A 14,820-nucleotide genomic window follows, 5' to 3' on the forward strand; every position below is an offset into this window, starting at 1 on the left:
ATCATTAATGACAGTCACCTGTTCCTACTAAGAGACTCCAGGGTAACTGTGTCATCCTTTGGGGCTTCTGTTGATAACAAAATACTTGGGTGTACTGAACCAGCAATGATAAATTTCATCTTGCTTACCAACATTGATTGATAAGTAGTAGCTTTGCAAGCTGAGTGTTAAGAAGGATTCTGAGGCTTTGTCTGGTGGCTGTGTCTGTCAAGGGTTCTGTAGAGGGAAATGGTGGCAGTCATGAAATGTTCTCTCCATTCCTGGAACTTGGTCTTCTCCAAAGAGAAGCAGAAATGAGAAGCTGGAAAGCATATACCCTGGAGCCCATCATCAGAGTGTATATAGGATGCAACATATTGCTTCCTTACTCCCACTTTGGTCTATTTTAAGTCAGAAATAGCCCAAGGATATTTGAGAGCTCTGTTCAGAATGTCAGGAGCCAGAAGTGGAGTGCCTCTTGCATCCTTATAATAGCAGATGACTTATGCAAAACCAGCCACAAGGCACTTCCAACCACTCAGCTGCTCAGCCAAGGAGTCACCCAGCCCGCTTATTGCCCACTGATGGCTGTGGCAAATGGGTACCTCTCAGAAGCGTCTTCCTGTGATGGGTCCTTGCTGCTGGCTCCCACCAGGACTCACACAGGGCAGGGGTGCCCTGTCTCCAGCCCTGATCCTGGGGAAACCAGCTAGAGATTCCTCTAAAAGACATACTGTCTTTTCTTAGAGGAGGCTCAAGTTTCTCCTGAGGTGTCCTTAATGGATAGTTAACACTTTAGCCAAAGAGAAGATGATGGCACCAAAAACTGCCATTGAGTTTTGTTTTACTCAACTTTTTGAAAACTCAGGTTTTCAAACCCAAGTCTGCATCAGAATCACCTGGAAGGCTTGTTAAGATACAGACTCCTGGGGGCCGGCCCAGTGGTGCAGCGGTTAAGTTTGCACGTTCTGCTTCTTGGTGCCCTGGGGTTCGCTGGTTCGGATCCTGGGTGCGGACATGGCACCGCTGGGCAAAAGCCATGCTGTGGTAGGCATCCCACATATAAAGTAGAGGAAGATGGGCAGGGATGTTAGCTCAGGGCCAGTCTTCCTCAGCAAAAAAAGAGGAGGATTGGCAGTAGTTAGCTCAGGGCTAATCTTCCTAAAAAAAAAAAAATTCCTAGGCCCACCCCCCCAGAATTTCTCGCTAGGTAGGTCGAGGGTGGAGCCCCCAAATTTGCATTTCTAATTAGTTCTCAGGTTATGCTGCTGCTGCTGGTCCAGGGATCACCCTTTAGGAACCACGACTTAAGATACAACCGTGCACCATTGGTTGGTCGCTGGGTTGGGAGACAGACTTCAGATGCTCTACATCCTAGCTTTTTCCTAGGTTCCCAAATAGATGAAAAACATTTAAAAAATTAAATAATATATGCTTATGGCTAAAAATAAATCAAACGGTCTACATAGGCTTATAATAAAAAGGCGATCTTTCACTGTGTCTTCCTCTTCCCAAAAGCTACCACTTTTAAGTGTTGTGGCTTTTTTTCTTTTTTTTAATTCTGGTAGTAACGTCTATACCTCTAAATAATATATGTTCCTGCTGCTATTTCTCTATCAATCCTTTTTCAACATTATTTTTTGCTTTTCTGCCACAATAGATGACTATTTGGCCCGCTTAAACTGGCCTTACCTTGCCTTCCCAGTTCTCTTGATATGAAGCCATCATCATTGATGGTTCTCTTGATTACACTTGGAGCTTTAAATAACATGCTTATGCCTTTAATCCTTGTCCTTCAATAAGGCCTTTTCATGGTTTAAGGATGTTGGTGTCTTTCTACTCTGCCCTTTGGTTCTCTTTCCCCTCCCCCTCCTGTTTTCTGTTCCCTTCACTTTTACCTTGTCACAGTTGGTGATGTTTACATTCTGTTACGTAACTGTGATTCGTGCTTTGTGTGCAGGTTGAAATTCATGCTCTGTGTATAGTTGACAATCTGTAAATATTGTCACGGCAAATTCAAGTGGTAAGTTATGATTACATTTTTTTTGTATGGCGTTTTGTTTTTCCTGGTTTCTAATTGCCTTTTTTCCCCTTGTATTATTTGACTATGTCCTCAGTTTTTCCCCCCTAAAACTCGATTCGATCAGATGTTCTATTGAGTGCCCCTTTTTACCTTGCAGAGTCCCCCTTTCCTGGGACTTTTCCAGTCTTCCTCTATTCTGGACAGGTTGTTCTCGAAGTCTGCTACACAGCTGTCATCCTGGAACTTTCCTGAGCTGGATTTCCAATTGGATTTTATTCTAACTCCAGTCACTGATTGGTTCCAAACTTTTTTTTTTTGTAGCCTAGATACCAATTACGAGTGTTACCAAGGAGATCTTAAAGAGCAAAATGCCTTTTCCAGAGCAGAGCTTTAAAATTTAGTATGTGAGTTCAGCACAGGTTAAGTGTAAATGAGAATCAGCTGTCTTTGGATTAGACACTATACAGTTTTTTTTAGAAGATTAAAAAGGGAAGTAAAGCAAGGATTCCAAATACTGTCTTCTTTCCAGAGCAGCCAGTGGCTTTGCAATCTGGATTCACATCTCCTCCGGTTGGGAAAGCCTGGGATGAGGGCTGTCTTTGGGGATTGAGGGGTGCATGGTAGGGGTGGGAAATGGTAGATTAAGGTTTAACCCAAGCCCTGAATTGAAATCTTACCTTTGGTCCCTGTTAACTAGTTGATCTTTCTTATAAAATAAGCCTAGACTTTCTAGAACATCGAGATGATCAAATAAATCAAACGATCGGAAAGCACACTGAAAAACTGAGATGTTCTGAATGTACGGGTTATAATTATGACATTGTGATCAGATGTTGGGTCTTCTTGCAAGAGCAAAACCTGCAAGGGAGAAGATTGAATTGGAGTTTAATGCACAATCAAATAAAATTTACAGTAAATTGGACACATTTAGTAATCTGAACCAATAATTTACTGCAGGAGTCACCAACTCAAATGCCAGTAGGAGGCCAGGCAGGTGAAGTGGAATGAACTGGGCCATGTGGGTGCCCAAAATGGATGGCCACGCCCATCCAAGGGAGGAGGCAGCACTCCCTCCAGCTGATGTTGTCCTGCAGGAATGAGGTCTTCTGCTTTTTCAAGCTTAAAATCTGGATTTTTATGTGAAACCAGCTAATTTTTACATGTTAGCCAATCTAAATTTTTTTTCTTAACATTGGGTAAGCCAAACAAAGCCCATTTGCAGCTCACCAGTTTAAGGCCTTGGCTTTACTGTATGGAGATTAAATGCAAACAGTTCATAAAAATTCTGAATATTGCATTTGCACGGCTGATTATAACGTTTACTTGTCTTCTCCTAGTTTTGTGATATCTGTATGTGTTTGTAATATTCCCTGATGTCTTTTTTCAAGGGAATTAAGAATAATGTTGAGCTGAACATGACCAGAATAGACTTGTTTAGAACACAGCATGAAACTACCTTCTGGATGAATATTCGTCCAATAATCCGCACTTTGGACCCATGTTGGTTTGGCCACTTACCGGTCCACCTTCTCCAGCCCTCAGGTCTCCGTCTTGTCCACATTGAAATCTCATTGAAAGCTTTCCTTGTGAAGTCGGATAAGCCAGGTATGCCACCTTTCCCCAAACTGCCACTTTTACTTTTGAAGAAAGACATGAAGTTACTTAGATGTCACTTTCTGAAGAAGTGGTGCTGAGCCGTCAAAAGCCCCACTTTCCGACTCTTGCTCATCGTCAGGCTCTTTAATAGTAGCATGTTTGTATGCAGTATCCGCCTCATCCATGGGGCTTACGTTCCAAGACCCCCAGCGGATGCCTGAAACCGCAGATAGTACCAAACCCTCTATATAGTATCTTTTCCTGCACAGACCTATGATAAAGTTTAATTTATAAAGTAGGCACAGCACGAGATTAACAACAATAACTAGTAATAAATAATAATAAGTAATAACCCAATAGAATAATTATAGCAATATACTTTAATAAATGTTATGTGAATGTGGTCTGTCTCTCTCAAAATATCTTATTGCGCTGTTCTCACCCTTTTTGCGATGATGCGAGAGGATACAGTGCCCATGTGATGAGATCAAGTGGGGTGAATGACATGGGCATTGTGACGTAGCCTTAGGCTACTATTGACCTTCTGACCATTCCCCTGAAGGAGGATCATCTGGCCATGACACTGTGGATGACTGGATGTCAGGGGCAGATGACGTCTGTGGTTGACCGTGGGTAACTGAAACTGCGGAAATTGAAACCTTGGATGGGGGAGGGGCCACTGTAGAACTTTATTTGCAGAACCTTCATCTGCATTCTCACTAGTTCCTTACAACAGTCCTGTGAAATAAAGAATTCTTCCAGATTTTTGGCCAGGGTCTGCTTCCAGCTTATAATCTGTGATTTTCCTTTCTCATCTTGATCCTCCCCTCTTTTTTAATTACCACCAGCCCAGCTTCTCAGAGGACTTGACTTTGCTGACACAAGTCCCTCCGGCTGGTGAGATTCAAGGTAGTAGAAGGAACATTAGCTGCAGATTTGAGTAATTAAAGGACAGCTGGTGAGGGCATGGGCAGGGCTGTCTTCCTGTGATATTTTGAAATTAGCTCCACCTCTCTTCCTTCCAGCCTGTCTCGTTTTTACCTCCCTCTGTTCTCTGCCCCCGGAGCCCAGGGCCCTTGGACGGCAGCACCGTTTAACCAGATCAGCCCAAAGCCCCTGGCTACCTGTTGTTTCTTTCACTTCTTTCCTATTCATGTACTCCTTCCAGCCCTCCATCAGATTCCACATTCACCTTCCAAGGTTGTTCTAAATGTTTTTCCTGGCTACATTGGGTGGGAAGATGGGCAAACGTATTTAACACTAGATGCTTTTGTTACTTGTTCTATAAATCCTGAGAGTATGTGGGATGCTGCTGTTAATAGAGGGAAGGAGGAGGGAAAAAAAAGCCACATAGACAGTATATCCTTAGAATTTGCAGATTTAACACTGCCCTGATTTTTTTGAGAGCTTTAAGCCATCCCTAAAGTTCCTGACAGGTAGTAATTTGTAATTTTGCTGAGGTACAGACTTGAGTTGCAGTTCAGTTGTAACTCTTAACTAATTAAAACTTTCTTTTTGAAAAATGGCTCTTTGGAAAAGAAAACGAGCTGCTCTCGTATTAAGATGTTAGGAAAGAAAAAGCCAAGATGTCTGAAGAAGGGCTAGGTCTTAGCCAGAAAAAAAGAAAAAGGAGTTTGGATAAATGAAAGACTAGAATGATAAATTTTGCTGTGGTGGGAATAAGGCCACCATATGCTTCATAGGGAAACAAGGAAGTTCATGAAAGTTTTAGCAGTTGCTTGAGCCAGGACAAAATTTTTTCTGGTGAGATAGTTTTGGAGAAAGTTACAAAGGGGGTTAACTTGCAGTGGGGGGGTGAGGCATTTGAAAAAAAAAATCAGGAAAAAGCCTGAAGGCTCTACAACTCTTTCTGTATTTATGGGGTTGGGGATTTATGAAGCTGTCTGGATGTTCTTCTCTGGAATGTCAGGGCTCCGTTGTCCCCCTGTCTTTGGATGTGTTCGGACAGGTGCTGCATGGCCAGCTGTTAAGAGTATTGTGAAGGAAATTCCTGCATTTGGTTCCTGGGAGGCCTGAGTCTCTGACGTTTAAGTTTCTATATCTCTTCCTTGCCACCCTCCTTCCTACTGTCTTCGTGTGTGCACGCACATGGGCGCGTGCCTCTTAGCAGCCAGAGGCAATCAGCATTGAACTGAAAGGAGCGGACGTTTACGATTAGTAGTCCTTGCACCTGAACGCACTGACTGCTCCCAAGGCCCCGGGCCAAACTTCAAAGCAAGCAGTTACGTTGCCTTCCCATCTCTATTTCAGAATCTCCTCCCACTCCCACGCCCCCACCTCTCATCTTCTGATTGTCCAAAATTGCCCCCTCGACCTGTCTCTCAGCTCTATAAAACTCCAGCTCCTGCCTGCTTTACCTGGGCAGTCTTTTCTCAGGAGGGGAGTTTAGCAGATAAGGTACTTTACCCTGAAAGTGAGAGTGAGGCTTGGTCTTTGAATGTTAAAATCAGATGAGGCTCGGTGGTTGCCAGAGGCTGGGGAGAGCCGGATCAGTGCATTAGTGTTTAATGGGCTCAGAGGTTGAGTTTGGGAAAGTGAAAAAGTTCTGGAGATGGATGGTGGTGATGGTTGCAGAACTGTGTGAATGTCCTCAATACCACAGAATTGTACATGTCCTTTTCTTTTGCAAGATTAGCCCTGAGCTAACTGCTGCCAATCCTCTTTTTGCTGAGGAAGACTGGCCCTGAGCTAACATCCGTGCCCATCTTCCTCTACTTTATACGTGGGGCACCTACCACAGCATGGCTTTTGCCAAGCGGTGCCATGTCTTCACCCGGGATCCAAACTGGCAAACCCCGGGCCGCCAAAGTGGAACGTGTGCACTTAACTGCCGAGACACCGGGCCAGCCCATCACGTCACTAGTTTTAACAGTTGCTTGATGTTCCATCATTTCTGATCCCCAGATAAGGCCCTCTTCCCAGGATCACGTGCGCCCTCTTTGTAATCTACGTATTTATTTCATGCCACTTATCTGAGTTTATAATGTATGTGTTTTGGAGATTATTTGATGTGTGTCTCTTCACAAGAGTGTAAAGTCCATGAGGATGGGGACTGTGTGTTTAGCTCACCCTTTTATCCCCCGGGCCTGACACTGTGCCTGGCATGTTGGAGGTCTGCAAACAAAAAGGGAATAAATGAATACAGTGTTGGACATTTTCATTTCCTGATTTTTGCCTGTAGATTATACATAAACACTCATTTGTGTATAGATAAAATTTTGTACAAATCCATAATTATTTCCTTATTAAAAATTCCTATAAGTCAAATAGGTTTAGTGTTTCTTTCTCATTATTAAAGTAATACATGCTCTGTGTGGAGTTTCAAAAAACATAAAAAAAGAATAAAGAAAAAAGTACAGATCACTCACTAGTTTTTTTCTCGCCTCTGGAATAGTTTAAATAGCATGATAATTATCTATTCCTTAGAGGTTTGAAAGAAATTGCCTGTGAACCTGTCTGAACCCAGTGCCTTTTGGGGCAGATGGTAATTTGACAAGAATGTATAGATATTCTGTGATTGTTGTTAGACTCAAGTTTTTCACTTCTTCAGTCAGTTTTGATCTTTTATATTTTCCTCTGAGAGTATCCATTTTATCCAAACGAGCTTTTAATTGGTGGATTTCTGAGAGATTTTGTGAGCGAAGTTCTCAGCCTTAACCATCTATGAAGGAATAACTAGCCTTGTAGTCACAGGTGAAACAGAGGCCTCCAACGATGAAGAAACTGAGTTTCTGGGAGAGGGGCAGCAATGGGTAGGGATGCTTTAAGTACACCCCATGCAGGAGCCTGAGAGTCTCTCGAAAAGCATTACCAGAGGATTTCAGGGTTTTACGTTGTGTGAGGGAATGGTCAGAGCCTTTGTCTCCTTAATAATCCTGGCCTTCTTCAGGGTCTCTTTAAGGCTGCATAGCGATAACCATTCACAGTGTAAAGTGGATTTGTCATTCAGGAACATTATTGAGCTGCTGGCCAGCCTCACTCACCTGTGAATGGAGATAATTAGTGCCCACCTAGTTCTTGTGAGGATTAAAGAAGATGCTGCCTGTAAATGTTTAGCGCTCATTAAATGGCTATTTGATTCTTCTATGCTGGACACTGTAATAGCGCCGCCTGGGGATGTAACCTGGATGAAGAAGACAAGGGCCCTGCCCTTGAGGGGCCCATTATGCGCAGGGGAGACAGATGGCTGGAGAAAGCCTGATGGCTGGAGAAAGGAGCAGTGCCCGGCTGGAGGATCAGCCTTTGCCACTGCGCATTCATGAGGAGTGATGGCAGTTGGCTGTAGGAGGGGTGGGACAAGGAGGGGTGTTCCAGACAGGAGAGAGAACCTGTGTGCTGGGCGAAGGGCTCAGAGCATGGCATGTTCCAGGGCAGCAGAGTACTAGTGGTTTGTCGTGGCTGTAGTGATGCTGGATGGAAACTGGAGAGGCAGGCCGGGGCCTGGCTGTGAAGGCCAGCGGAGCTGGCGCTTGTTCCTAATGGTGGTCGAGAGCCATTGAGAACTTTAAAGCGGAGAAATGGTGTGATCACAGTTATGGTTTAGAGTGATTGACGATGAGAGAGACTCAAGCTGGGAACAGTTAATAGTGGTTGTGGTTTGTAAGGTGAGAAACAGACGTCCTGAACTGGTGGCTTTGTGGCGGCAAGCGGGGTAGAACAGGGGAACTTAGAGGGACGTGGGACTAAGTGGGTATCAGAGTTGAAGTGAGAAGTGGGGAGGAGATGAGCACAGCTCAGGCCGTTGGAAGTCACGCAGCCCCTTGTAAGAACTGGCAGTGAGCTCCCTCCGGGCCTTTTCTCTCGCTTTCTCACATCTCTCTTGCGTTAGCTCCAAACTAGAGGCCCCCCACCCCCACCCCGTTGAACTAACTAGGTCTTTTCTTAAGCTCTTGCTTTTGGAATGTAGCCCTTGGATTTTATTTGTGGCCCTATCTCATTTCTGACTAATGATTCTTACACTTGGAATCCACGTGCATGACTATTTCTCTTTACCAATATGGTCACAGGTACCCACTAAAATGGGTTTGCTGGAATTATGCCCTCTGTCCAGCACACTACCAGAAGTTTGAAGCAGCGAGCTGGGTTGATAATGATGTCATCAGCCTATCTAAGAAATACGGGGTTTGTGGGGGCCGGCCCCGTGGCCGAGTGATTGAGTTTGTGTGCTCCGCTTCGGCGGCCCAGGGTTTCGCTGGTTCAGATCCTGGGTGTGGATGTGGCACCGCTCGTCAGGCCACGTTGAGGCAGCACCTCACATGCCACAACTAGAAGGACCCACAACTAAAGTAAACAACCATGTACTGGGGGGACTTGGGGAGAAAAAGCAGGAAAAAAAAAGAAATACAGGGGAAGAAGCAGGTTTGGAGAAAGCAGTAACCTCAGTTTGGACATGTTGGGTTTGAGGTTCCCTTGGGATAACCAGGGGGAGACACCAGGCAGATAGAGACCATAAGAGAGGCTGGGTGAGGAATGAATGAGGAATCATTAGCTACCAGGCGTTGTCCAAGTTGTGGGAGCAGATGAGCTCATCTTTGGGGGAGGAGGAGAAAGCCAAGGGTGGAACCAGGAGTCCTGGCATTTAGCGGGCAGTCAGAGGGGCTGGTGTAGGAGACGAAGAAGGACAAACTGCAGAAGCGAAAGAGCCGGGAGAGCCAGCAGAAGTTTCAAGGAAGAGATGGAGGGCAGTGTTTCAGGTGGCAGAGTGGACTGAACACTGGACAGTGGATTTGCCATTAGAAGTTATTGGTGGGGCCGGCCCCGTGGCCGAGTGGTTGAGTTCGCACGCTCGGCTGCGGCGGCCCAGGGTTTCACCGGTTCGGATCCTGGGCGCGGACATGGCACCGCTCGTCAGACCACGCTGAGGTGGCGTCCCACATGCCACAACTAGAAGGACCCACAACTAGAATATGCAACTCTGTACTGTGGGGAGTTGGGGAGAAGGAACAGAAAGAAAAAAAAAAAAAGAAGATTGGCAACAGTTGTTAGCTCAGTTGCCAATCTTTTAAAAAAAAAAAAGTCGTCATTGGTGACATCGCTGAGCGTGGATTCTGTAGAATTGTGAGGGCAGCTGCCTGCAGGGAGCCAAGGAGTGAGCAGGGATAAGGAAGAGGCAGCGGTGAGTCAGGAAGCTTGGTGCTGCAAGAGAAAGCAAGCGGTTGCTTGAGGATAAACAGCTACTTTTTAGGTTGTAAAGACCTGGCTCTGTCTGTAGATGGGGGAGACGGAGAGGGAGCTGTAAAGGAACATACTGTTTATGTGCAGTCAGTGTTCTGAGTGCCGTGTATGTGTTGTCCCGCTCAATCTTCTCTGCAAATCTATGAGATAAACCCTCTTCTCTGCATTTTACAGGTGAGAACACTAGGTCACACAGAGGTTAAGTGACTTTTAAAGGTCATGTAGCGTTTAAATGCTAGTTTTGGGATAAGAGCAAGAGCATGGGTGGAAGAGTTGGTTGTGGGAGGTGGGTACCAACTTCTGAGATTGACGGGAAGTTGATGAGGAGGGACCTGAAGAGTCCTTACTGGATGCCCTCTCTTTTCGTGGTGAAGATGAGACAAAATTGTTGAGAGTGAATGGCCGTAGGGTAGAAGACCTGGCCAACTTTTGAAACAACTGCTGTGGGCACCAGTAAAGGAGCTGAAAGAGAATCATTGACTGGAGAATGGATTAGCGAGGCAGTATAAATCAAGAGCTAGTTGAGGATGTCGTAGATGCTCTCAAGGAGGTTACAACTGATGAGACTGACCCTGAGGTATAGGCTAGATGGTAAGGAAATCTGGATAAGCGCTGAGTGCCCGGGAGAGCACTGCAGATCTGGAGGGAGCTGGATACTGGCACTGGGAATGTTGGAGCAACTGGGATAAGAGACTATGCCAAGCCCAGGCAGGCTAGGTGTGCACCAAGGCCAAGAGGTTTGTGTAGGCACTGCTGGGTTGTGAAGTCAGATTCCAGTGGGGCCTAGGTGTCTTCAGGTGCTCCTGGCTGAGAGGACAGGCATGTGGGCATGTTGGCTTGTTAGGATGAATTTAAACAATCATAAGATGTTGTCAGATTCCCCAAGGCAGGAGAGGTAGCTGGCTGGGAGAAATGGAAAGATAGGAATCAGAATTTCTAAGTTTGCAATTTTGGATTTGAGGGTATTTGGGTGTTAAAAATTTAGGATGTTGCCATGCTAAAGGGAGTTGGAGGTCAAGGTCCTCAGCATGGAGGACATTATGGAATTGAGTGAACAATCTAGATGGGTGATGAAGATACTTAGGATGCTAGCAGAAGTTGAGGCAGAGAGAGATGGAGTACGTGTTTCTCTATGGCCTGGAGGTCAGTGAATATCAATTTGTGGGGTGAGCAGAGGGAGGTATAGCCACATGAGCTCCCACACCAGTGTGGTCAGCCCAGATCCAATGGAGGGTATTGCCAGGGGTTTTCTACCAGGACTGCTTTGCATCCAGTTGGATTTTCTGGATTCTTTTCCAACATTATTTTCCCAGTTGGTGCTTGCCTCCAGAGCTCTGTACTACCTGATAAATGCTGATTGATGCCATTCTCTCTGCCATCTGAGGGCCAAATGAGATGAATGCAGGGATTTCAATGAGCGAGGCCTGGAGGACACAGATTCCTTAAATGACCATAAGAGTAGGGATGTAGAAATGATTTAGGCTTCCCAAAACTAGCTGCATTAGTTTAACTTCCAGTCATGCTTGGATTAGAGAGTTTTTTCCTTGTTGTTACAACAATACTCACATTTAATAGCATTTTAGGATGTAGGAATTATCATACTGCATTGACAGAGCCCTGTAACCAAGCTTGTTTAATTAGAACAATCACGTCAGAAACATTTTTAATAAGGAAAGGGACTGTGCAAACTTATCTGTTATCTGAGTCCTTAAATTCACCGAGGGTTCAACCAAACCCTTTTTTAAGTCAAGAAGCTAAGACAGAAGGTGGTTAGAACTGAAAGGAACAGTTGACTCAGTAGCCGAATGAAGGTGGGATTATGAGTTCCCCGAGTCCCATTCACCAAGGAAGTGAAAGGCTGTGATGAAACTCACGGATGCTCTTGGGTTCCTCCAGTTTCCTTGTAGATCCTCTTTCCTTTTCCCTCCAAACTGAATGTTGCAAAGGAAAATAACCTTAATCAAGACCAGATCCTTTGGCCCCAGGGTTCTGTGGCTCTGTTTCTGGCACAAAGGACCGGGCCGAGCACAGTCTCATTGTCATTCTCTGATTACAGAAGGTAAAAGCTCTGTTGTCTTGGGAGAGGTGATATCACATTTTCTGGGTTTTTGTTTTTCTTTTGGGCACTTCTCCTAGGATAATGTTATAGGTTATTTTCTGATTTAGACATACATCTTTACTTTTTAAGTGAAACTGATATTCTTTATTCCACAAACACTTAATGAGTTTCTGTTATGTGCCAGGTCCTGTACTGGATCATGTGCTTTCCATAAAGTAGGAGCTCAGTAAACATTTTATTATTATCCATTAGGGGTTCTTGTCTGCAAAACTGACTACAAAACACATTATTTTTCTTCACTAATGTGCTATATACCCTTTTTTTGGAATGCTCTTCCCACCCTTCTCCACTCTGCTCATCCTCTGAGACTGGGTGTGGCCATCACCTCCCTGCAAAGCCTTCCTAGAGAGAATTAGCTACTCTTCCCATCGCTCCCTTGATGTACTCTGTATCTTCCTCTTGTAGAGCTGGAAGATGGGGTTTACCTCCAGGAGGTTGAATAGGGTGGTCTAAATTGGGCTGAGATGGTGAAGTAGGGCTGAGCCAAGTCCTTTAGGGGAGCCGAACGCCAAGCCAAGGCGCCCATCGTTACCCGTGGTAAGTTCAAGGAGTAGGCGTGAAATAAAAAATGGGACATGAAGACAAGGGTCAGGAAAGAGACGGCCACATGATCAGAGTGTGGGAGTAGGCTGAGAAGGAACAAGGAGGGTCTGGGACAATTGCCACAAATGACAAGGTGGCACCTGTGGCTTGGCTTTCGGTTCATGAGTGAAAGAGTCACAGACATGGAACACTTCATCCCTTTGTTCACATAAGAACAAGCAATCTCATCGGAGGCAGAGTCTGTTTGATTTGTAACAGTGTGTAACAGGACAGGACACATTGTGAGTGTCTCATAAATGTGATTAAGGAGTGAAGATAAAAGACCCACTGAAAATACCTGCCTTCAACTTGGTTAGAAAATTTCTAAGGAGGGGATCTAATGTCCAGCATGGTAACTGTGGTTAATAATATTGTATTGTGTACTTGAAATTTGCTAAAAGCGTGTTTAAGTGTTCTCACCACACACACAAAAGGGTAATTGCGTGAGGGGACGGATGTGTTAGCCAGCTTGATTGTGGTAATCATTTCACAATGTATATGTATATCATCACATTGTGCACCTTAAATATATACGGTTTTTATTTGTCAGCTATACCTCAATAAAATTTGAGGGACAAAAGAATAAATAATGAAACACCAAAAAAAAAAAAAAGAAAATTTCTAAGAGGTTAAGATGGTGACTGACCTAGAGGCCTGGTGGCTGCTGTAACTTACGAGCACAATGTTAAGGCCCTTGGTACTTGGCAGTAGTCTCACGACTCCAAGGTCACTGCCATCTTTTCTTCTTTTCCTTCTCCCCTTTGCCCATAACATTCACCTCTGGGCCACAAGGGTCCCGAGAACCCGTGAACACTTAGAACTTCGATTCCTAGGTTATTTCTGTTACTAATCTAGCTGGGGTGCAATTTCACATTCCACCAAGAGAAACCATCACTTAACCGTATCCTGAAATCACCTTTTAAAGTTCTGGAATATATTTGTATTTATTTTCATTCTCTACTTTTTTTAGTTCAGTAAATTTGGAATTTAACATATTAATTTTACTTAAAACAAGGGATTTGACCTTTAATCATTTCCTAAAGCCCCCTGTAAGGGAAAATTATATTTAAAATAATTTCATTTTCAGTAGGAAGAAGTAGAAAAGAATAAAATGGATCCTGAGCCACGGGAACCCAATTGCACAGCACTCCTTTGCAGTTTTTCCTATTGGATCCTGTGCTTTCTGGAAGATGCAATTTTCTACTTCCATTTTTGTTGTCGACACGCCAGGATTTCCAGCAAAGTGGGCCCAGTGTTTTGCTGGAGGTTACTTTTCCTTGGAAGCAATTCAAATAAAATCATCATTCTGTTTCTCCCCTTTCATTTGACATTTGACTAAAACAATGCTTTGGCAGCTAGACAGGAGCTCTTAGAGCGTCAGTATTTTTCTCCCAGTCTTTGCCTTTCAAGAAATGCCTTTTCAAAATGTGGTTTCAAACTGAGCATAGAAATAAGAACACAGAACTGATTGCTTGGAGACCAAAACTCTGGGGGTTAGGGTTAGGGTTAGGGGGGAAAACCCTGGAAGTTCCAACTCCTCCCACTATGAGGGGCCTCCCATTTAGTGTTGTGCTTCTTGGTCTCTGAGAACTGTCCCCCTTGCTTTGCTGGGTCCACTGCCATGCCAGCTTCCAGCTCCAGGGTATCCTTGTTAATAGTCTTTCTTTGTCCCTGCACCAAAGCTGGTGAGTGTCACACTAGGTGCTAATTAATTTTCACTTTTATTCCTTTCTTAGAAATAATTCCTAGAGGTCATCCAGAGTTTTACTTTTCTATACTCCAAAGGTCCTAATTGTAATCCCACTTATTCTTCCAATGTAATTCCTTTCTGCCACCCTACTCACATTCATGTTTTTACTCATCCTGTTTTCTTTCTTTCCTCTACCTGTGCTCATTGTTCCATGAATTTATCATCAGTTCCTCCAGGAAGTCCTGATTCCCCAAATTAGGTACGCCTCCCATGGACACAACAGTACTTTGTACTTCCCCTACCTTAATTCTCTCTCTATTAAATTATGTGTTTAGTTAATTACTTCACTCAGTGGACTATGAGCTTCTTGAGGGTTAGAAGCAAATCTTTGTTATTCATCTTTGTCTCCATATAGTCCAATGCTGGCACAAGGTAACATTTAATATTTGTTGAATTGTATATATTCCTGTCTCTTCTGGGAATCTTGCTTGCTCTATCAATTACAAACCTTTGTATTTGTTCTTTTGAGCTTTCCTTTATTTTATCTACCCCCTTCCCTGGCCCTCCCCCCAAATCTTTCTTCCTCCTCAGTGATCCCTTAATTAAGCTCTTGTCCCATCACTCTCCTTTTCCTTT

General features: G+C 44.3%; 1 protein-coding gene across 2 annotated transcripts in view; it reads left to right on the top strand.

Moving 5' to 3' along the window:
- NXN (nucleoredoxin) overlaps positions 1-14,820 on the top strand; it is a 138,584-nt gene that overhangs the window by 38,748 nt on the left and 85,016 nt on the right. The window contains exon 1 of one of the 2 annotated variants that reach the window (XM_070562844.1): positions 9,669-9,967. The exons of the other annotated variant lie outside the window; for it this stretch is intronic. Within the exon in view, the coding sequence (XP_070418945.1) occupies positions 9,902-9,967 (66 nt within the window). The 5' untranslated portion in view covers positions 9,669-9,901. Of the gene's footprint in view, positions 1-9,668; positions 9,968-14,820 lie in introns of those variants that run through there. 2 annotated transcript variants of the gene reach the window in all.

This window comes from Equus przewalskii, chromosome 10 (genome assembly GCF_037783145.1).
Source record: "Equus przewalskii isolate Varuska chromosome 10, EquPr2, whole genome shotgun sequence".
Taxonomy (NCBI): Eukaryota; Metazoa; Chordata; class Mammalia; order Perissodactyla; family Equidae; genus Equus; species Equus przewalskii.